At 41.2% G+C, this 22,846-nt stretch overlaps 1 protein-coding gene across 8 annotated transcripts; it reads right to left on the bottom strand.

Annotated features, from left to right (window-relative positions):
* Positions 1-5,821: 5,821 nt before the first annotated feature.
* POP4 (POP4 homolog, ribonuclease P/MRP subunit) lies at positions 5,822-16,348 on the bottom strand. Of its 8 annotated transcripts, none has more exons than XM_038368352.2 (7): positions 15,944-16,330; positions 15,364-15,416; positions 12,466-12,689; positions 11,717-11,794; positions 11,433-11,494; positions 10,802-10,903; positions 5,822-10,346 (listed from the first exon to the last, which is right to left on the bottom strand). In XM_038368352.2, the coding sequence occupies exons 1-7, from the start codon at positions 15,948-15,950 to the stop codon at positions 10,210-10,212; spliced, it is 663 nt and encodes a 220-aa protein (XP_038224280.1). In that variant the 5' UTR covers positions 15,951-16,330; the 3' UTR covers positions 5,822-10,209. The 8 variants fall into 8 exon arrangements, with proteins under 8 accessions (XP_038224280.1, XP_038224286.1, XP_043350782.1 ...); XM_038368358.2 differs by having other exon boundaries at positions 12,466-12,682; positions 15,944-16,321; XM_043494847.1 differs by having other exon boundaries at positions 15,278-15,416; positions 15,944-16,320.
* Positions 16,349-22,846: the final 6,498 nt, after the last annotated feature.

The raw sequence follows: 22,846 nt of genomic DNA, 5'->3' as shown, positions 1-22,846 counted from the left end.
CAGCTGAAGACAAAATGGAGGGGTCTCCCACAGGCTTAAACAGATTTTCTTTTGTGGGTGGAGACCCCCTCCTCTCTCCTATGCAAAGTCTAGCTCCAAGATGGAGTTTTGGAGTCACATGGGCAAGTCACATGTCCATGCATGACTCAGTTTTTACACGCCATTGCTCACCTGCTACCTTGAATGTCCTCATGTAGACCTCTTATGTGGAATGGAGGCTTCCAAGAGCCATTGTCCCTTAAGTGCTTCTTAATTGGGCACTTAATTTGCACATTCTTTTCTCAAGAAGCTGACCCAATGCTTTACAAAGGCTACTTAAAAATCAAGCCAGTACACAGCCAATATTCATAACTTTGAATACAAAAATGATACATGCATACAAATAGGATTAATAGATTCAGTAGATCATAACCTTTACAGAGACATGTTATATGGCATATATAGCATAAAACATTCTAGTTATGTCATATATACACTCATAAGCATATTTCCATAAAGCCTTATTGGGGGCACCGTCACACCCCGCATATTGGGATTGTCGCTATACAATTGGCACATCTGGTCACCCTTTGTGTGTGGTGGTGGGGCAGTGTAGCTCACCTCACACATCATATGAGGTATTGCCTTTACTGGGATTATAATAAGAGTTATATATTAGTCTCAGCAGCAGTCAGCGATTGCACTCGGAGACCATATTTTCTGTGGGAAGCGAACACTTCTATTCATTTTATTCACATCCCCAGGACTATGTTATAGTATTTTGTAGTGATTCCTACAACTATTAAAGTGTAGCTTTATGTTTTTATATAAACAAACAAAAGAGAAGTAAAAATGCAAATAAAAACATGTGATGCAATTCTCTACCCAAATCAGGGTTTTTGGCACAGGTAGATATGACTTTTCTTGTGGGGTTTTCCGCATGAGAGACCTAGCAATGACACTAATGGCAGAACAAAAGCTAAGCTAGGCCACTTTTTCAGCTACCAAACCACATTAATATGCCAAGGATGCTTTTCCATCATGCTCCCAGCACCTTTGCTGTGATAAGCGGGCAGTGACTTTTTCTACATACCAGGGCTGGGTGAACTCAGGTAAAACTTTTTGTTAGGTTTGCAAAACTTCTTTGTGTCCACAAATCTCTTCTCCTGTACTTTAAACCAACATGGGGATTTGACAATATCGTTCTAGTAAAGAGAAGCTTGTGGCTCACAGCTAGATGAACTCCCAAAATCTAGGCTAACACAAATGGATGTCCTATACTCTCTATTTAGTTCTTCTGCTGTTTTTTCCCTCTCTTGCCCTCGCTATGCCTTCTTCTCCACCACCTCACTCTTTATTTATCACTCTATTCCATTTTTTTCTTTGCCCCATTACACCCTTTTTTTCAGTCTTGCTGAATCAGCTGAGCCCAGTAGTGTGCACAAGTCAAACTTTTCAGCCTACAGCGGTCAGCTGGGCTTGACATTAGGCAAAAACTGGTCTGCCCAGCTCATGTGTATACACTCCTTTTTAATGTGCCACCACATTCCTAACTCTTTGTTGCTCCAACCCGGGATGTACAGTAGCCTTTGCCTTTGTAACACAAGAGAAGCCTAAAACAGCCTAAAAACAGTCTGCTTCCTTTTATACAGAGGATCTCCTGTAACAATATGAAGCAAATGGTAGGCTTCCTACTTTGTCCAGCAACCTGCAATAACAGACTACATATAGGGCTATATAGTACCTAGTCAACTTGCAATTATAACATGTGTAATGTTTTCTTAGCCAGTGTAATTGAAGAGCTTGCTTAGAGGCTGTGACACAAATATTCTCTGACAGCCGGAACTCCTGAGAATAAAATGTTCCCAGTGACAGGCATGTACATTGGATGAGCTTTTCCAATGCTGCAGCCTTCTTCTTAAAGACAAGTCTGATCAAGATACGTGTCCATATGTTTGGGGCTGGAGGGAGGATTGGCTTATGCTTTTGTCAAGCTTTCTGTGAGGTTGGTTGACTTAGACCCATAAACACATCATCATAACTTCCTTCTCTATGTAACCCTGTACTTTATAGCAAGATGAAAGTGTGAATGGGCAATGCAGAAGAATTATGGGTAGGAGTCATATGAGCTGTACATCTCCGGGGACAACAGGTGAAAACAAGGAGTGGCATATTTTAGAAAACAGCATAGATCTCATCTGCTATTCACCTGCAGGTTTGTATAAAATATTTGCAGCAAAATCCAAACTTCTTATTTTGACTTTGCAAGAATGGGCCGGTTCAACAAACCTCCCATTTTCATCCTTATGATGCCAGCTTTGCGCATAAGCACATTTCAAATCTGAAATTTTGTTTCAACAAAGACATCTTCCTCAACAATACATGCAAAAAATACACTACATGTTTCAGTGTGAAATCAGCTGGCTCTTCTGACTTTCTGAGCACCAAAATGTCTCAGATTGACATTGGGGTGAAATTTAATTTTAAAAAATCCGTTGTATATACCCTTATATGTAACCAGACTGAGTTCCCCAAGTCAAGAGAAGTTAGCCCCATTGTCCCACAATTTTAAGACCTCCAATGTCACTGAAGCTGGCCTAGTGCCATCATTTTCTGTCTTATGACTACAACAAACACTGTTCAAGCCCCAGCAGAACACCCACAGTGGGTCTCTTACTAAAAGAGTTGCTGAAGAATGTAGCATTGATGATTCAGTGTATGTGACTCTGCCTGCCAAATCAATGACTCAATAGTCTAGCAGGACAAGCACAGTGCTGCTGGAGGTGTCTCCTTTTGGATGAAATGTAAAGCCACTTTAGTCATCAACTATCTTGTGCCAGCAAGTAAAACTCTTGTGTCCCACCTGGTTCATTTGGGGGTATGGCCTACCTCAAATTACACTGGCATTTCAAATGGAGATAGCTCTCTTCTTCCCCTACTGTCTTTAACTGTTGTTCACAGGTCAATAGCTACCAAGTTCTGCTGCAGAGGTAGTTATGTTACAGCCGTAGCTGAAGGGATTCCAGAGTATATAATTAAGAAGCTGGTTTGAAATGTATATATATTATTATTAATGGGAACGTGGAAATTTATAAGCAATCTGGAAAAAAAACCATGGGTTGCTGCTAAGCAAGCCCATTCATTGGCTGACAGATAACAGTCCTCAAGAGAGACTGGGTGTAAAAACCTTTAAGAAAAATGTGTTCCTGCCCCATGCAAGTTTGTTTTCCACATGTGACAGGGTAGCTGTCTCCGGGGCAGCTGTGATTAATTTTCCTATATTATAGTATTAAATCCATTAAGCATTAAATATCTCAACTAATGAAGGGAAAGAAAATAGTCATGAATCAGCAGAGGAGCATTAGTGGGTGATCACGTCTTTCAACAGTACGTAGCATCTCCTCTTTCACAAATAGTAGGGGGAAGTTTACTGTGCTTTTGCTCTAGAAGCCCAGATAGGAGTTCAGTTCAAGGAGCTTATTGGTAGACAAGGATGGCTGCTACTGTACAATAGTTTGTTGTTGCTTAAGTGATTTATGAAAGCTGTTTGGAACGCCTCAAAGAGTCATTAAAAAAGGACTCTCTCTAGGTGATTTACCAACTGCAGTAAAGGCTTCGAGTGCTTTAGCTGCTCAGATCCCTTATTATGCTTCATTTGTCATCTGTCTTTATGTGCTACTAGCATGTGATTACCTTGAAGAGTCCTTTGAACATCTCTTCAGCACACACCATTGTAAATAATGAAACACCTCGCTATTATTTATCGAAAGGAGCCTGCTATGTGTTTTTCATTTTTGAGTGCTGAAATATAGCTTGAAAAAGAATGGAGCTTGTGTTACAGATAGTAAATGGTATTTTGTTCCTGTGGTGTGTGCACATACAATAGAGGATGTGTCCTTCACAGCACAATGAAACATGATTGGGCCAAATTCTAATTTGTACAGCATTCTCATTAATGATGTCTATTTAAGACATCCATTAAAGACCCTTAATATTAATGAACTGGACTGTGCCAATAAAGTTCTATTAACTTCCCCTCATTAAATTATTATAGACAATTAACAGATGTCTTAATTAGATACTACATCAAGGAATATGAGCTACATTAAAATCAGGCCGTTGAAAGTTTGTGTGAGATTTATGTTTTCATATAATTTTGTTTACTGTTCTACCATCTTAAAGGGAACAAAATGATTTACATTTCCAGAGACCCTTGAGAGAAGTACAGGATTTTTCCTGCTTTTTTATCATGTTGGCTTTTAACAGCAAGTCACGCACCCTGCGGCACAGCTCTATATGAAATCAAAGACCTTCCAGTATTTTATTTTCTGAAACGTTTTCTGGTTTTAATATCTTTCCAATTATTTACACCTCACTAATAGTGACATTATTTTAAAGTGATTCTTGTTTTTTTCCTGTACCTTTCTTCCCATAAACCACACTTTAAATTCCCCCTCTTGCTGGTGAGGCATCCCCATGGTGGTGCTTTAACTTACTGAGATGAAAGCTAATACCACATGGCCTCACCTTAAAAGAAACAAAACAACTAGTTAATTCTCTTGAGAAATGATTGAGCCACTGGTGGTGTGCTTGTTAATAACTGAGTCCAGGGGGGCATCTGGGGGATAATTGAGGCTGAAGCTGGTTTGGTCAGGAGGAGCCTGCTCAATAGAAGTAAGGGCTGCTGTTGCATTCAGTGAGTCCATGAGCTGCTGTGGCCACGTGATGGGTCTGGAGAGGTGGCTGGATGATGCCCAGCACAGCTCTAGCCTTGACCTTAGAGGATTTTCTGCTCATTGTGGTGCCCTCAGTGCAGGTGGCTTGTGTATGGGGGCTATGTACTCCGGTTCTCTCTCCCACCTTGACCCCTCCACTAGATCTGCTGCAGCCACTCCCAGCTGTTCCCAGTACAGCGTGCGCTGCTGTGGCAATGGTGCAGGCATGGCTCTTGGGAATATTTGTGTATAGTTATGATTGACATGCTGCCACCATTTTCCTGAGGAACAAAGGTGAAAGAAGGGAAATGGCAATTTTCAACAGTTTGTAACTCAGCTAAGTGTGAATGGAATTGCAAGTGAAAGACATCTAAGGTCCAGCCCTCGACTTTCAAAGGCCTGGTGCCAACAAGCTTCTTAAAAAGAAAAAGAAAAGAAAGAAAAATGGTAGGGATGGGACAATCTTTTTAAAGGACAATGCTAGGCAACCTATCTATGGGGTCACTACCAGCTCTCTCTAGAATAAAATCCAACTTACACCACAGAAGGATGTTCTGAAGAGAGAGATATGAAGAGGCAGAGACTGGAGTCTAGGTGATCAAGTAGCGAGTGGAAGAAGAAAGGAGTCGTCGCAGGAAGAGGTGACAATGGGGCCTAAGCATTGTACAGCAAGCGGAGGACAACAATTATAAGTGAACTCACTGAAAATTCAATTACATTCAAATGGGAAATTATTGTAGACTTAGGCTTTTCCATTACAAATGTTGCTGTGGACTGCTCTCAAAAACAAATATTTATAAAAGATTTGAATGGTAGAAGCCTTTTAAAAAGCAGTACAGGTATAAAAGGCCAGTAATCTGAGGGTTATTTACAAAAGGACGCTACCTAACATTTTGCAAGCTTTAATGACATAGGGCCATGAAAGACAGCACTTAGGCAGTGCAAACTGCAAATAATGTAGGATAAAAGATTTTTATTCTACGTTTATGAAAGAGTATATTAGTTATTAAAATCTTATTTATTTTAGGACATACTGGATATTCAGATAAAGGCAGGGCAACGCAAAGAAGGGTTATACATTGTTAGCCATATTATATACAAATGCAGGAGAGAAGATACAAACATGATACTGAGACAGACAATCTAAAAGCTTTTATTGACATGAATGTAAGAAAAACACCAAAACCACAAGCAAGTTTTGCAGGTCCTCCCAAACTGAAGGCTAGTAAAGCTTCAAATGATGCCACTTCTTATGTCAACGAACTTTGACCAAAACTTTTAGAAACATTGCTTACAAATAGATATTTTTTCATACCTTTTACCTCCAAAGCCAGAGGCTCTTAATAACATAACTCCAATTGTACAGGCCTCAGAAGTGGAAAAAGTATCTCTCTAATTATTGTTGTAGTATCAGACTACCTGCCCAAAAAGAAGCACACAGGGCCATGAAATAGAAATCAAGTCATCTCATTAGGCCCCATCTTATGCTAGTTCTTTACAGACAGGACTAAGAGACAATGCTGATGGGCATCAGATAAACTAAATGATACACCAATGTTTGACGGCTGTTCCTTATTGGAAAACTGGGATTATTCCCTTCTGATGAAACATCTACATTAGATGCTAAATTGGTACTGCCAGAAGTTGAGGACTATGAGTGTTTTATTTTTTGGGGGGAGGAGGGGAGGGAGACAAGCAGTGGAAAGGGGAAGAATTCATCATTTGGGGTATAAAGAAAATATTTTTTCTGATAGGCGCCATTTAAAAAATTAAAAGAAAAAAAAAACAAACAAACCCACGTCTCTGAAACTAGTCAATTATACCCAAGACAGAGAAAGAGGAAATAAAGTAAGGTCAAGGTGGCTAACAGTCCATGAAAGTACAATTTATTACAATATTACTGCAAACTATGAATAAATATATTAAATCAACATTCTTAAAGTGAATTTTGTGCTCATTAAAAAGTACCAGATAGCACTGTAGTCCAAACTTCTTGATAACAGTTCTATTAGAATTTACAGGGCCTGGTAGGTATTCATGCTCCACTCCCATGCATTAAATACTGAACTAAAATTGCCATTGATACTCAAATCAAAGTGCAGTAGTTTTATATATACAGTAGCTTAAGCTTTGCATATTTCAGACCAGCTTTCAAACGCAGTCTGGTTTTCTAGTAACAAAACCAGCTTTAATAATGAAAATAAGTAAATAGTGTTTGTCTTAACTAATTTTATAAATAAATTTATACTGTGGGATACTTTTAAATCATGATATTACTAGTTTAAACTTCAAGTGGTTTATTAGTAAAAACCCAAGGTAGTCTTGCTTCATGAAAACACAGTTCACAGGTTACAGCGTGTATGCAAATCAAACTTAGAACAACACAGACAGAGGAGGAGTAACAATTACTTTGTGTATATTTTTTTAAGAAGCCTATGGTATGCATTAGTTGTGAATGTTAAAAAGCTCCTTGTGAAGACTGTGGGAGCTATTAATATAATTTTATGAATGCTGTGCATCTCTCTACTTGTTTGAGTATTGTGATGGGGCTGGCTCTATGGAACCCTCGGCTTAAATTGTGGCTGGACTCTGATCTGATCTTCAGGAACCCAGCAATTACTCTAATTCAATTGCCTAGCACTCATATGGACAATACAGTGAATCTACTATTAGGAGACTACTTTTGACCCTCCTCAAGAAACATTTAAATCAGTTTTCACCAACGCAGCAGCCCTGCTGGAAACGCCAATTTACTGCTAAAAATCAATAGTATAGCACAGGAAGGAGTTACTATGTTACTGATCCTTCCAGGAAGCTGTTTCTAGCAGTAAGTCAGTTTGCCACACATAAGTGCGCTTCCCAAAATACACCCCCAAACCCACTTCTATAGCACAGTTGCTTACAAGTTAGAAAGCACTTTATAAGATCCAACCTACCATTCCCTTAACTTGTTGTTCTGTACCTTTTCTTATCTGTTTTGGATACATTTTAAATAAGTTGCCTGTGAAGGAACCTGTACTGAGACACAGAGCAAACGTATCTTGTCTTTAGACAGAATTTATATTTGCTAATGTCAAAAGCTACGTTTTGCTGTGCAAGAGGGTTGTGAGATATATAATCTCTCGACATAAGTGAGCAATGTGGACAGAACTGTGGAAAAGACATAATATAAATTTGGTTAACATAACTGCCCACATGCTGGGTATAATACGATATTCATATGGTATGCCCTATGCCTAATCTGTATGTACTGGCTAACAAGATCTGCAAGCAGGAATTCTGAAACAAAGAAATTTTGAAATAAGTAAGCATATGACCTGAGGGATAGACTCACAGTGGTGGGTGGGGGCAGATTGTCCAAGAGGCAGAAGTTGTAGGATGCAGCCTGTCTCATAGGCCCAGTGATAGGGGATGGGGAACCAAAGCCCAGTCAGACTGGAACAGGTTCAAAGGGTTACTATGATTATCAGGGGAATGGAGACCCTATTTATGAGAGAAGACTAGGAGCTTTGCTAGGCTAAACAAGCCAGGAAGGCTGAGTGTGGATATGACTGCTCTCTATAAATACATGAGGGGTTAAGCACTAGGGAAGCAGAGAGCTATTTAAGCTAAAGGACAATGTAGCACAAGAAGAAATGAGTAAAAACTGGCTCTGAATAAATTCAGACTAGAAATTAGGCTTCTAATGACCAGAGAACTGAGGTTGTGGAAGAGTCTTCCAGTAGGAGCAATGGGGGACAAAGCACCTAACTCGTTTTAAAGTAGAGCATGATAAAGTTTATGAATGGGATTATCTGACAGGGTTTCCTGCACCCAGGAAGCCCTTGCCAGTGATATGTCCTATGTTCCAGACCGACAAAACTGGCAAGGAAGGGCTAAATTTAGCTTAGCCAATATGTTTTTACGCTTTTGTTATTTTAAACCCTTTTCTCTGTTATGTTCCCATGGCCAAATAACACTTATTCTGAAAGGAAAGATTTTATGCATTGAGAATTCTACCTACAAGGATATTTTCTGTTTTCAGACATGCTACCTTTATAATCCTGACCAAATTAATGCCTTCTTCCTTTTTACTACAACATAAGCCTGCATTTGAAATTTTTTTTATTTCAGCACAGTAATCTTTGAAACACATTTTGCCCAAGAATTGCAGTTTCTATAAAAGATATTCCCTTAATTTCCTCAACATAGTCAGGGTGCAATGATAAAGAACCTTTGCATTACACAGCTTAATATGAGACTTCTTTTCAGGAATGTTAAAAGCATTTCCCGCCCTCTGTTTAATATTCTTTGAACAACCTTAAAAGGCACTCAGGAGCAACCACGGACTAGGCCTTCTTGTTTGCCACACTAGAATACTAGTATTTAAATGCTCTTCCCTCTCAGCCTGCCTTGATCTAATAATTGTCAGAGTTTCAAAACAGAGGGATCTCCATATAATATGCAAATAATTAAAAAAAAAAAGTCAGAAAGATTGGAGGAAAGTGGAAAGGATTGAGCAAACCTCTCCCCTGTGAAGATACTATTTTCTGTTCCACAGTGAAATCTACAAGTGTCCTATTATTTTAAAGGGATCATTGCAGAGTTAGCCCTTCCAATGCAAGACAGCCAGAATGGGTGATCTGGCAGAGTAGACAAGAAATTTAATGAAGTGACAAGTCACACCACAGTGAGAAGTCACAAGCTATAGTGATATCCTTGGCAGCTAGAAAGACTGTGCTAAACTTATCTATGCATTTATACTTCCCTCATTTGTATATTGTTTGTAAGCACTGGTATGTGTCACAGATAGGTCAAAATAAAACTGATCAGATGAAACAGTCGCTCCTGCTTCTAGGAGAAAATAGTTTACACAAAGCAAGTGTATAAATTTTAAGTCATAAAAAATTATATTGCATTTACACCACCAAATGGTGATTATACTGTAAAAGCCTTACGTCTTTTACAGTCTTCTTACAAGCTCTATAATATGTATGGAAACCAAAACACAGAATTTAAAAACAAGTTGTAAAGAAGATTTAATTCATTTTCAGTATGGTAAATTCCTCCATATAACCCTGTCTGTCCATGAAACACATCATAGAGAGACAACTTTTAACATCACGAATTGGAATTCATACATGTTCCACAGTGTGATTTACTTGAAAAATACGTACAATGAGACATCTATTATATACACTAACCCAACACAATTAAAGTCAAAAAATAATTGGGAAAAGGATTTTATTTTTAAAAACAAAGTGATGTGAATCACAAATATTAGTTTACTATTAAAAAAGACCAAAATGTTATACACTATATTTTCAGGAAATGAAATATTGACATATTACTGCAATCTGAGGATTCTGGGAGACCACCTAGTACATAAAAACAGATGCAACTTAAAATGTGTCTTGTAACTCATACTTCTGTATAAAGAGACACTTTAGAAGATGTAGAATTCCATATGTTCTTGTTTTTTAACTTGATTTTCAGTTTATGAACGAAGCCCCAATATCTTTGAATTTCCTTAAAATCATAGGTCAATAGTTCCTTTTGCTTTGAACTTCTTTGCAGAACGCTCACTTGCTCTAAGCTGGAACTTGCTACCATAGATGTGGGAAATAAAGCCATCAACCTCCAGGCTAAATACATTGTTAAGCTTGGGAATAACTGAAAGAGAAGTTGAAGAAGAGGAAAAAACCTCAAAACTATCAGTAATGTACTAGTGTAAATCTCTGTCCTTCAAGGTTCTGGTACTTTGGCATTGACTAAGTCATAAAAGGCCTTTCTTCTTCAAGAATTCTAATGTTTAAAAGCATCCGATGTTTTGAAACATCCTATTAGTATGTCACAAAGAGCATCAAAAATGACAATTAGATCAACACAAACAATCTGATTCTGGCATATCTTTTGCTGTTTTCCATGAAGCCAATCTGTCCATGGATGTTCTGCTCTGGTGAGAATTCTGTTCAACAAGAACATGGCTGCATGATTTTTATTAATAAAGTACTATGCAGCCTGCATTGCCACTTGGGCTTACAAAGAATGCATCAGATGAATAATGTGCAAAAGTAATATTTTGACTACTCAAAACGTGAAAGAAACAGAAAACTTGTAGTACATACCTTTTAATTTATCTTCTTTAGTGATAATTTTGAAAATATGCTTCATTTCCTGCAGAATAATTCCCGTGATCCCAACATAAGAGGGACATTTTGATTTAGTTACTAAAAAAACCCAAAAAACAACAAACAAACAAAACAGATGCATCAGTGGAAGAATTTGCAAATGATCTATATTGTAGCTTCATAATTTTAAAAGGTATCTTGTTGTAATTCAGAATAAATATACCTAATTCTACTATGAACTCATACTAATACTAGTAGCAATCACATAGCTATTGGTGGCTGTGCATATTAACAAAGAATTCTAATAAAGGAGGGTTTCCACAAGTACTTAAATGAAGTACCAGGGTGAGTCTGGACATGGGAGTAGGTCAAATAATAATTTGGTCTCAATATGTGACCCCAAAGTAAGTAACATTTGGAGAGTTCACACAAGTACTAAGACTACAGAAATAACAGTTAAATGTGTTTGTGGCAGTAGTTAAGGGAAAGGAACATGTGGGTTTAGAAACAGAAAGTGTAGGGTGACTGTCACCCCTTTGGGTGGACTTTGAAAGAAGCCCTCAAAAAAAACAAACCCAACCAAACAAAAAACAACAACAACAACAACAACAACCAGAAAAAGTAATACCTGTAACAATAGCTCCATGGAGATCAGCTTTTAGCAATCTGGCCTGAATCATCTGTGGTTGTCTTAAAAAACAAAAACAAAAAAAAAAAACCATTAAAAAAATCTATATTTACAATAAATGTTGTCTGTGGTGTTAAAGTCAGTACACTTTTGTATTTACAAAAATATAGAAATACATGCTTGTTTAAAAACATTATGCAAAATGTTTATACTTATGGTAATATGATGATAGTCTTTGAAAGATCAATCTAAACCCTACATATTTTTAAATAAACTGAACTTACGCATCTGGTCTGAGTCCATTACACAGATCCCTGATGTATTGTTTCCAGAGTTCATGTAATGGTAGAAACAACTCATATCTTCAATAGTCAGCAAGAGACAAAAAAGATTATACAGTGTCTTTTCAGAAGGCTGTATGATACAAAATAACCTATAATTTACATAGAAAGTTACATACAAACTTGTTTCTTTGAGTATCTCATGAAGTCATTAGCTATAAAATACAACATTCCAAGCTGTAAGATTACTTACTCTAAAAAGAGGTTTCTAATGTATATCACATAAGATGTTGCATTTTATGTGCTTAGAAACTCCTACTCTTGTATTTGCTCTGTCTACTTCATTTTCCAGCTATGGTTGCAAAGAGGATGCATTTTAATAAAATCATTTAATGCACTGTGAGATATTAAGTCTGGTCACTATCATTCTAACCTTTTAAACTAGGGACCTGTGGCTTCATATAGTAATTTGATATGGACTTCTCACCATATTTAGATTTACAAGCACAAAAAGAAGGCAATGTAAGTGATGTTCACAATATACACCTATAAAATAAAAAAAATAAAGAACTGTCCTTACATGGCCAAATGTTATGAGCAGCACAGAACTGACCTAACTCAACAAAAGATTAAGAGTACTAATTAATAACTGTTAGCACCAATAAATACATGCTGCTGCATGTACACTGCTTTCAACAAGCTTTCAACTTTTACTAGATAAGTCACAAAAAGAAAGCCTTTTAAGTTCTTACTTTTGCTGTTCTGGTTTAATTTCAAAGAGACGCATTTCTCTCCTCTGCTTGGCAGAAAACCCTTTTGTTTTCTTCCTTTTTTCCTTTTTCCTTCTTTTAGGACAATGCTCAAGAACTACAGCTTTTCGGGTTAGCTTATCCTGGATGGCTTCATCTTTCAGTCGTGGCATACTACGCTTCAGAAAGGCATTTACAAAAGCTTCAGCCCCTTTTGATCCTTGAGGCTCCAAAATAAAAGTTGTTAAAGTTAAGAATATCCACTGATTAGTAGTCTCATCAGTGGTTGGTACCACTGATATTAAATACATGCTAATGTACCATGAAAAACTGATAATATTTTAGATACTTAAGTTACTTATATTTCCATGAACCATTTCCACACTGACCCATCAAAGTGCCTCGAAATCCTTAACTGAGGGGACTAACTTTAGAGATATGATGGTAGTTTAGGTTCCATGGCCATTCCATCATCCTTTTATCTGTGAAGGCTGAACGGGTGCCAACTTTGACTCTCTTTTTTTGTGATGTGGAAGTCTATTAATTAGACATTAGCTATGAGAAGAAAATGATTGCAGAGAGGCTTGTTTACAACAGATAACTTAAAGAAGTGAAGCCAGACTCAGTTCAAATAAGTAGGGACCTTCCAAATTCACGGTCATGAAAAACGCGTCATGGACCGTGAAACCTGGTCTTTTGTGTGCTTTTTTACCCTACACTATACAGATTTCATAGGGGAGACCAGCGTTTCTCAAATTGGGGGTCCTGACCCAGAAGGGAGTTATGAGGGGGAGGGGGTCAAAAGGTTATTTTGAGAGGTTGGGTAATGATATTGCCACCCTTACTGCTGAGCTGCCTTCAGAGCTGGGTGGCCCAGCTCTGAAGGCAGCGCCCCGCCAGCAACAGCGCAGAAATAAGGGTGGCAAAACCACACCATGCCACCCTTACTTCTGCACTGCTGCTTTCAGAGCTGGGTAGCCAAAGAGTGGCCCAGCTCTGCAGGCAGCAGTGCAAAATTAAGGGTGGCAATACCATACCGTGCCATCGTTACTTCTGTGCTGCTGCTGGCGGCGGCTCTGCCTTCAGACCTGGGCTCCCGGCCAGCAGCCACCTCTCTCCAGCTGCCCAGCTCTAAAGGCAGCACTGCCACCAGCAGCAGGGCAGAAGTAATAGTAGCAATACTGCAATTCCCCCTACAATAACCTTGTGAACCCCTCCCTCCCCCAACCAACAACTCCTTTTTGGGTCTGGGCCCCTTCAATGGAAGCACTGTGAAATTTCAGATTTAAATAGCTGAAATCATGAAATTTACAGTTTTTAAAATCCTATAATCATGATATTGACCAAAATGGACTGTGAATTTGGTAGGGACCTACAAATAAGCCATCTATCAGTTATCAGACAAATCTGACTTTGTTACTGACTTTAAACAGGTGACAAAGCAAAAGAGTTCATATTCCATTAAAAATTCAGGGCTATCTAGTTCCAAACTCACTCTTAAGAGCCAACATTTCCATTTTCATGCAAACATCCTAATAATTGTAAAAAGAAAAATACAGATAAGACAGCAATTTGTGCAGGAAGAGTGTTGTCTAAGTTTCTCCCCTGAAGTCACCACAGATTTTTAAGAATCTGTTTCGAACAGAAACCGTTATTTTCAGGGTTATGTAAAACAGCTGTTTCAAGCTATATCCCAGGGGTTCTCAAACAAAGGGTTGGGACCCCTCAGAGGGTTGCAAGTTTATTTACATGGAGGGGTCATGAGCTACCAGCCTCCACCCCAAATCCTCCTTTCCTCCAGCATTTATAATGGTGTAAAATATATTAAAATATGTTTTTAATTTATATGGGGGGCTCGCACTCAGAGGCTTGCTGTGTGACAGGTGTCAGTCACCACTACAAAAGTTTGAGAACCACTGCTATATCCACTTGAAAGTTTCCATGTAAAACATAAAACACCAGCTATTGTTATGAAAAAAGATAAACCAGTTTAGCCAACATTGCTATGATACATTATTTGCTAAGACTTTATGAAGTTTAAGAGGCTCCAAATTTGAGTCTTAGGAAACAGATAGGGGAAAAACAGTGACAGTCAAAACATTCAAGCAAAATTATTCAGGACCCTACTACACACACAGAGTATATGTATAGAAAAGAAAAAAAATTAGGCCCTGCACCTGTGTTGAGAACCATTGTCTCTGATCAGGCTCCACATAGGTGCAGGGTCCTGTCTGCACAGATCAAGTTGGAGCACTGAGTCCTTGAGAACGAACAAGTTGTTGGAAAAACTTTATGGAAAAATAGTTTAAAAAATTCTAAATACCATCTTGAGTCACATGTAGTCAGGTTTCTGAACCCGTGTTTTTAAAAAGAAAAAGGAATACTTGTGGCACCTTAGAGACTAACGAATTTATTAGAGCATAAGCTTTCGTGAGCTACAGCTCACTTCCTCGGATGCATTTGGTGGAAAATGCATAAATGCGTAAAGCTTATGCTCTAATAAATGAGTTAGTCTCTAAGGTGCCACAAGTACTCCTTTTCTTTTTGCAAATACAGACCAACACGGCTGCTACTCTGAAACCTGTGTTTTTAAACTGGCTCATAACTCTAAAATGATCAAAATGACCTCTGCTAAGCTAAAGTGGAAACAATATTTAGTGCTTGCTGAATGACTCTGACCAAAATGCCAAGATTAGAATTCAATTCTAACATTATCTTGATTAACCTCCCTGTACCAGATGAAAATGATCATGACCCAGGTTTTAGATAAAAAAGACAATTTGAATAAGAAGCAAACAGCATTAACTCACATTACCAGCTACAAAAGAGGAGAGGATTGTATATGCACAGTCCAGCTCACACAATTTTCTTTATCAGAACAGCAACTAAAGTAGCGGATACCTGGAGATCCAATAGCTTTGCAGCCTGCGGCGGTAGCGTGCTATAAATCACACCTGGAACACACATTAACACAATTCCCTGTTATCAGGGGCATCGCCTTTCCCCACACGACTTTAGCTAGCCTGCTTCCCGCCTGGGGGCCAGCAGCTGACACTTCCGAGGAAGGCGCAGGCCGCCGCCGCCTCCTGCCCCGCACGCTGTAACTCACCAGCCCCCTGTACAAGCCCCGGGCACCTCGGCGGGGCCGGAACGGCGGGGTCTGACCGGGCTGCGCCCCGCCCCGGCGCCAGGGCGGCAGAGAGCGCGCTCCGGGGAGCAGGGACACCCACCGCGAGCAGGGCCGGGGCCACGCGCCGAGGAGCGCGGGAGAGCACGACGAGACATGCCGCTCGCCCCTCAGCGGTCCGGGCTGCCGGCAAGCGCGGGGGGTGACCCCACCCCAGCAGGGGGAGGCGCTGCCTGTGACCCGTAGGAGCCGGGAGGAGGGGGGGGACACCGACCCACGTAATTGGGGGGGAAGGGCGAGAACGGGGCTATAGAAACCTCTCAACGGACCAGCCCCACCCCCGCAGCCACTTACTCTCCATCTTGGTAACTAGGCAGCGCTTCCGGCTCCCACCAATGAGGTCAAGACGCTGCGACTTGGCACGAGGCGCCTCAAAGCCAGTCTCCGAAAGGAACGCGCATGCGTAGCAGCGGGGGGACGGGCCGCACAGCCATCCGCGAGGAGTTCGCCCCCTGCAGCGCAACAGCCTCCGGGGGCTTTGTCCCCTCAGTCAACAAAAGCCAAGCGCATGCGCCCGCGTAACTCGACCCATCTCCACCCCCATGGAACGCACGCGCTGCAACCTAGGAGCGCTTGTCCGCCAACCAGTACAGAAGGAGGACGCATGCGCATTGATCTGCGCTGAACGGGCTTTCGGAGAAGGGCGCATGCGCAACAGCCCCGCCCCGAAAGGGCCGAAGCAAAAGGAGGTGGTGAGGGGGGGCCCTACCGCCTCGGCCGCCGTCACTCTGCGCCCAGCCATCCCCGCTGCCGCCCACCCAGGAGCCGGGGTAGCGCCGGACTGGCGGGCAGAACCCGCGAGATGTCAGTTACCAGGGAGGTTGCCCTGCCGGCGCCGCAGGAGGGCTGGATTAATGCAGGGGCTTTAGGGGCTGCAGCCCAGAGGCTCGGGCTGAAGGGCGCCTGCAAAAATAAATCCATAATTATATACAATTCAGTTTTCAGACTAGCAGCCGTGTTAGTCTGTATTCGCAAAAAGAAAAGGAGGACTTGTGGCACCTTAGAGACTAACAAATTTATTAGAGCATAAGCTTTGGTGAGCTACAGCTCACTTCATTGGATGCATCCGATGAAGTGAGCTGTAGCTCACCAAAGCTTATGCTCTAATAAATTTGTTAGTCTCTAAGGTGCCACAAGTCCTCCTTTTCTTTATACAATTCAGTGGTCACCAACCCATCAGTCGCCATTGACTGGTCGCTCCTGGAGCCTCTGCCAGTCGACTGCGACCTCCGGGCTGCTCAGAGTCCAGCCGCGCAGCAAGGCTCAGGCAGGCTGCCTACCATGGCCCGACGCCGCTCCCGCTGCCGGCAGGTCTCTGTGGCCCCTGGTGGGGAGAGGAGGTGGCTCCACACGCTGCCCCAGCACCGTCCCCGCAGCTCCCATTGGCCTTCCCGGCACTTGCAGGTGTGGGCAGCGCACAGAGACACGCTGTCCCCCTCCGCCTCGGGGCGTGCCGGCAGCTGGCCACTTCCGGGAGCGGTGGGGGGGGCGATGCTTGAACCCTGCTTCACCGCTGGCCCCGAGCCACCTGTGGTAAGCGCTTCCTGGCCGGAGCCTACCCTGCACCCCCTCCTGCACCTCAACCCCACCCCCCCAGGTCAGAACCCCCTCCTGCACCAAACTCCCTCCCTCCCAGAGCCTGCACCCCTCACCCGCTCCTGCACCAAACTCCCTCCCTCCCAGAGCCTGCACCCCTCACCCCCTCCTGCACCAAACTCCCTCCCTCCCAGAGCCTGCACCCCTCACCCGCTCCTGCACCAAACTCCCTCCCTCCCAGAGCCTGCACCCCTCACCCCCTCCTGCACCAAACTCCCTCCCTCCCAGAGCCTGCACCCCTCACCCCCTCCTGCACCCAAATTCCCTCCCAGAAAGAAACTAATTTAATAGCTGTTCTAAGGTAAGAAGTAGGCTATTTTGAATTAACATAACTATATTCTACATGTTTTAAGTCTAAAATGTAACCACAAGAACGGCTTTATGTTAATTAAAAGGCAAGTTTAGTATAGCGTTAATAGCCTATAATTGTGACAATTTTGTTTTAAATTAGGAAAAGACTTGTATACAGGAGCCTCACAAAATCTAATAGTCCTGGGCCCACAGGAGAACTAATCTGGTCCTCCTGCAGGGGCTTTGAGAACAACGTCCAACAGCAACAGCGTGGCAATACAGTCAGGACAGAAGGCAACCCCCAATCTCCGCCAAGACACCCAGTCTCATCCCCACCCCACCAACGCACCACTAGCACCACCTTTATGTCCACTGGCACCCAGGCCCTCACCAATACACCCAGTGTCACCCAGCCCTCTGCCAACATGCCCAGTTAGTCAGCCCCTCACCAATACACCCAGTGTCACCAAACCTCACATCCGCTCTCACTAACCCCCACCAATATATCCACTGTCACCCATAAACACACTCAGTGTCAGACCCACCACTCACCCATACATCCCGTGCCAGCCTAGCTTCTCACCAATACACCTACTGCCAGCCCCTGCACTCACCAATACAGACACTGTTCACCAACCCACTCACTAGTATAGCAACTGTCAGCCCACTTACCAGGTTTCAGAGTAGCAGCCGTGTTAGTCTGTATTCGCAAAAAAGAAAAGGAGTACTTGTGGCACCTTAGAGACTAACAAATTTATTTGAGCATAAGCTTTCGTGAGCTACAGCTCACGAAATGCATCCGATGAAGTGAGCTGTAGCTCACGAAAGCTTATGCTCAAATAAATTAGTCTTTAAGGTGCCACAAGTACTCCTTTTCTTTTTTAGCCCACTTGCCAGTTCAGCTACTGATAGCCCCCCCAATACCTCCCTCCTATCCCTACTCCAGACCTTAACCTCCCAGTGTTACCCTGTCCCAATAAGTTAACCTTTCTCATACCAACCCTCCCTGATACCACCTTTTCCCAGTACTACTCACTCCATGATACTACCCCCTTGCCATATCACCAGTACCCTTCCTGCCTGATACTTCTCTGATATCAGCCTTTTGTAATACCCCACACTTATCATTGCCTCCTTGATGCTTCCCAGTTCCAATCTCCCTCATTTCACTCACTCCTGATATTACTCCCTGCTTGATACTATCCCCTTCCCAATACCACCCTGAAAGCACTCCGCTCCGGTACTATCCCTTTGTCGCTACCACATGCTTTTCAATACCTCCCTGATAAGTCCCAATCCTGACCCTTTCCTGATTTCACTCACTCCCTGATTCTAACTCCTCCCAATACTTTCATCACTTTGTCCCTACAGTACCATGATGTCCCTAATACTGTCTTGCTGCTGCTATCGTCTCCCCGATATCTTCCCAATACCAACTGCTCACCAAATACTTCCTTGATTTCAGCCATTTGCCCATATGACCCTGATACCATCCTCTCCTCAGTACTTCACCAATACCATCCCTTCATTCATACCACTCACTCCCTAATACCATTCCCTTACTGATACCTCCGTCATACCACCCTCTGATAAACTTTTGATATCAGCCACCTACCAGTGCCACTGCAATACCATCCATTCTCTATAGTACCCGCTCTATGTTATGTTTTTAACGCAGTTCTCTCCACACTAGCAACCCATTACCACTTCAAAAGTTATTTTTCCTCCCTTGGTATCCTGCTGTCAAATGAATTGTCTCGTTAGACTAACCTCACACTTGGTAAGGCAATTCACATCTTTTCATGTATTTATACCCACTCCTGTATTTTCCACTCCATGCATCTGATGAAGTGGGTTCTAGCCCACAAAAGCTTATGCCCAAATAATTTTTTTAGTCTTTAAGGTGCCACAAGGACTCCTCGTTGTTTTTTCTGTGTCTTGATACCACAGGAGATACTATTCCTATCCTGATATCTCCCTGATACTATCCAGTCCCCAGTACTATTCCTTGGTATCACCACCCTGATACCATCCAAATCAGCCAGATACTAATAACTCCCCAGTATCCTCCCGATACTCCATACACCCTGATGCCACAGCTACCATCCTGGTACATATTCCCTAAACCCTAAAATTCTAAATCTACAAAGATTTACAAAAAGAAAAGGAGTACTTGTGGCACCTTAGAGACTAACAAATTTATTTTAGCATAAGCTTTCGTGAGCTACAGCTCACTTCATCGGATGCATGCAGTGGAAAATACAGTAGGGAGATTTATATACACAGACAACATGAAACAATGGGTGTTACCATATGCACTGTAACGAGACTGATCAGGTAAGGTGAGCTATTACCAGCAGGAGAGCGGGGGGGCGGGGGAAAACCTTTTGTAGTGATAATCAAGGTGGGCCATTTCCAGCAGTTGACAAGAACATGTGTGGAACAGTAGGGGGGAAAAATAAACATGGGGAAATAGTTTTACTTTGTGTAATGACCCATCTGCTCCTAGTCTTTATTTAAGCCTAAATTAATTGTATCCAGTTTGCAAATTAATTCCAAATCAGCTGTCTTTCATTGGAGTCTGTTTTTGAAGTTTTTTTGTTGAAGAATTGCCACTTTTAGGTCTGTAATCGAGTGACCAAAGAGACTGAAGTGTTCTCCGACTGGGTTTTGAATGTTAATTCTTGACGATTTAGGTTCACTAAAAGAAGAGGATTTAGGTTCACTAAAGGAAGAAGAATGCTAAAGTCATGTCACAGGGATAGATATGGAGTTGGTGCATAATGAATTGCTCTTTGGTAGAGGAACAGATAGTTAGAGAGAGTTACTTAGTGAGGCAGTGTATAAAAAAGATGACTACTCTGTTGAGTGCTATTGTGGAGTTGTAAAGCACTGGCTCGGTACCTGATAGCAGTGAATGCAACTGTAAGTTTATGAGTGAAAGCAAGAAATGGGCTGGTGGCAAATTCAAATCTCTGTGGATGTAAATATGGGTATCCACTGAATCATCCTAAATATCTTCCCAGGATTCAGCACCAACACAACAGCAAGCAGATCTCTCTATTTTAAAAAGATTTAACTCTTTGAATTGTCACCGCTATTAAGAAAAACTCAGTTTTCCTGAATGGGAATATCAGGATAAGCCCTATAGGTCTTTAGAGCCATATGAGTGCTCCTTCACTAGATTTATGCTGCAGTTCCTGAGGCACTTAAGGGATTAATAGTCAAATCAGAGTTGGCTGTGCTGGTGTTGTAAATCCAATGATCCAGGCTAAACTAGTGCCTGGGGAAGCCAGTCTCTTCCAGCAGTTCCATGTCTTCTTCATCCTCCAGTTTACCTTTAAGTCTAATGTAGTAGTGAGGGAGGAATGCATATATGAGTGTGCATGTCCCAGCAAAAAAAATTTTGAGAAGCAGGAGTTGAAATTTTAGTCCAATAAATATGAGGAAGAATAAGAAAAGAAACAAAGTATACAAAGAAAGTGCAAGTGAGATTATGGAAATGAAAACATAAGTGAAATGTAGACAGAAAAAAATCGAAGTGAAACAATGTGGACATAATTACAATACATTTCCATCAATATCTAGAACCATCAAATGGGTTTCACAATGCATTTGAAGGGATGAAGTAATTTAGGGGTTGAGAAACAGATATAGTGATACAACCCCCACCGTTATATGGTATAAAGGTGCTTATATTGGTTTAATTTATTCCCCTAAATGTAAGTATATATTTATTATCCTCCCTAAATTTAGGGGAGTAAACTATACCGATAAAAGCACCTTTATACCAGTATAACTTTATACAGTAGGTGGTTGTATTACTTTAATAGTATCTGTTTCTAAACCAATATACTTAAAGTAGTACAAAAACTATGTGTAGTACAAGTTTAGGGGGTCTTCTGGGGAAATTGCATATAGATGTGGAAGCAATGAAAGGATGACCTAACTGTGGAGAGTCATAAAAAGGGGAGAGAGTGGCTTCTTCTCTTTTCCATTTCAAAGGGCTAAAATTAGAGGAGCAAAGTGAACAAGTACAATAGTAGGTTATGAGGTCAGAGTAGCAGGGAACAACATTTTGAAAAATAGGAGGGAAATTATCAATTGAATTTGGAGGTGGATGGGGTGCAAATTAAGTTGATGGCTATGTGTAAAACTAGCCTAGGTTATATCAAAGTGTCCCCTACACTTGTGCTAATAGAAGCTATTACCAGCAATAAATATAAATAATACATAGAGGGAACATATCCAGCTATTTTAATCTCTCATGACTGATACCTTTCTGTTCCTCTAGGCCAAATTATATTAGGGGTATTGTGTTTAGGGTACTTTGGTCTGGTGAAAACAATTTTTTCTGAAATTCTCGTGATCTGATTTCCTCCATCTAAATGCCAGTCCTTCTGGCAAATACTCCACCCAACCTTGTTCACTACCATACCATCAGCATCAGTAACACTTCTTGGATAAATCAATGGCGTTCTTCTTACCTAGAAGAAATCATTTGGGGATGGATGCATGGCCCAATCCCCTTCTTCATATCCCTTCCACTTCTCAACTTTCTCAAGTATTTTCCTCCTAGGACCTTCTATCCCTTATTCCTTCTCCTGACATTTTCCCTCAGACTCTCCTCCCTGGAACAGGAAGTCATCTCTGCGTTTAGTGCACATGTTGGTTTTGTGCCTGTATTTCTGGAGCACTTAGGCTGATGATATTATGAACTCTGACTCTCAGCCTAGCACATGCATGGAGTACATTAATAGGAAGCCTGCAGATGTTCACCTGTTTTGTGCAGAAGTCCACCACAATTGCTGTAATGTTATTTTTTGTATAATTCACCTGTAGCGTGCCAGGCTCTGCCTTTGACCCTAATATCCTATTAATATTTCTTACCAATTTGGTTTCAGATTGTCTCATTTTGCCTTTAAAGCACAGAATATTAAACAGGAATACATATGGTTAAAAAAACAATGTTGCTATCTCTCCCCATTTTATTGTGACACTTACAGTTTGATTGGTTTCTTAAAACCCCAAGTCCTGAAATCCTCTGAATACATCAGAATCTAAACTTTCATTCAAAAGAAAAAGTAAGTTACTGGCCCTCATGGTTTTGAAGAAAAGTTTGAACACATGACTCAAGTCAACCTAAAGAAAAAAAAGATAAGGCAAATATCCAAAGTGCATTTTTTAAAAAATTGCTAGATTTTAAAGCCAATATGATTATTTGCAGGGTCTGACTCATGATTTTTGAAAGCTTGTGTTTAGAAATACTGAAAAAATAAAAACTTAGCATGAGCCAAATGCACAGTGTAA

The sequence above is a fragment of the Dermochelys coriacea genome, chromosome 12, assembly GCF_009764565.3.
Source record: "Dermochelys coriacea isolate rDerCor1 chromosome 12, rDerCor1.pri.v4, whole genome shotgun sequence".
NCBI lineage: Eukaryota > Metazoa > Chordata > Testudines > Dermochelyidae > Dermochelys > Dermochelys coriacea.
Note: the sequence above shows the minus strand (reverse complement) of the source record. Positions and strands in the feature narration are given on the sequence as shown.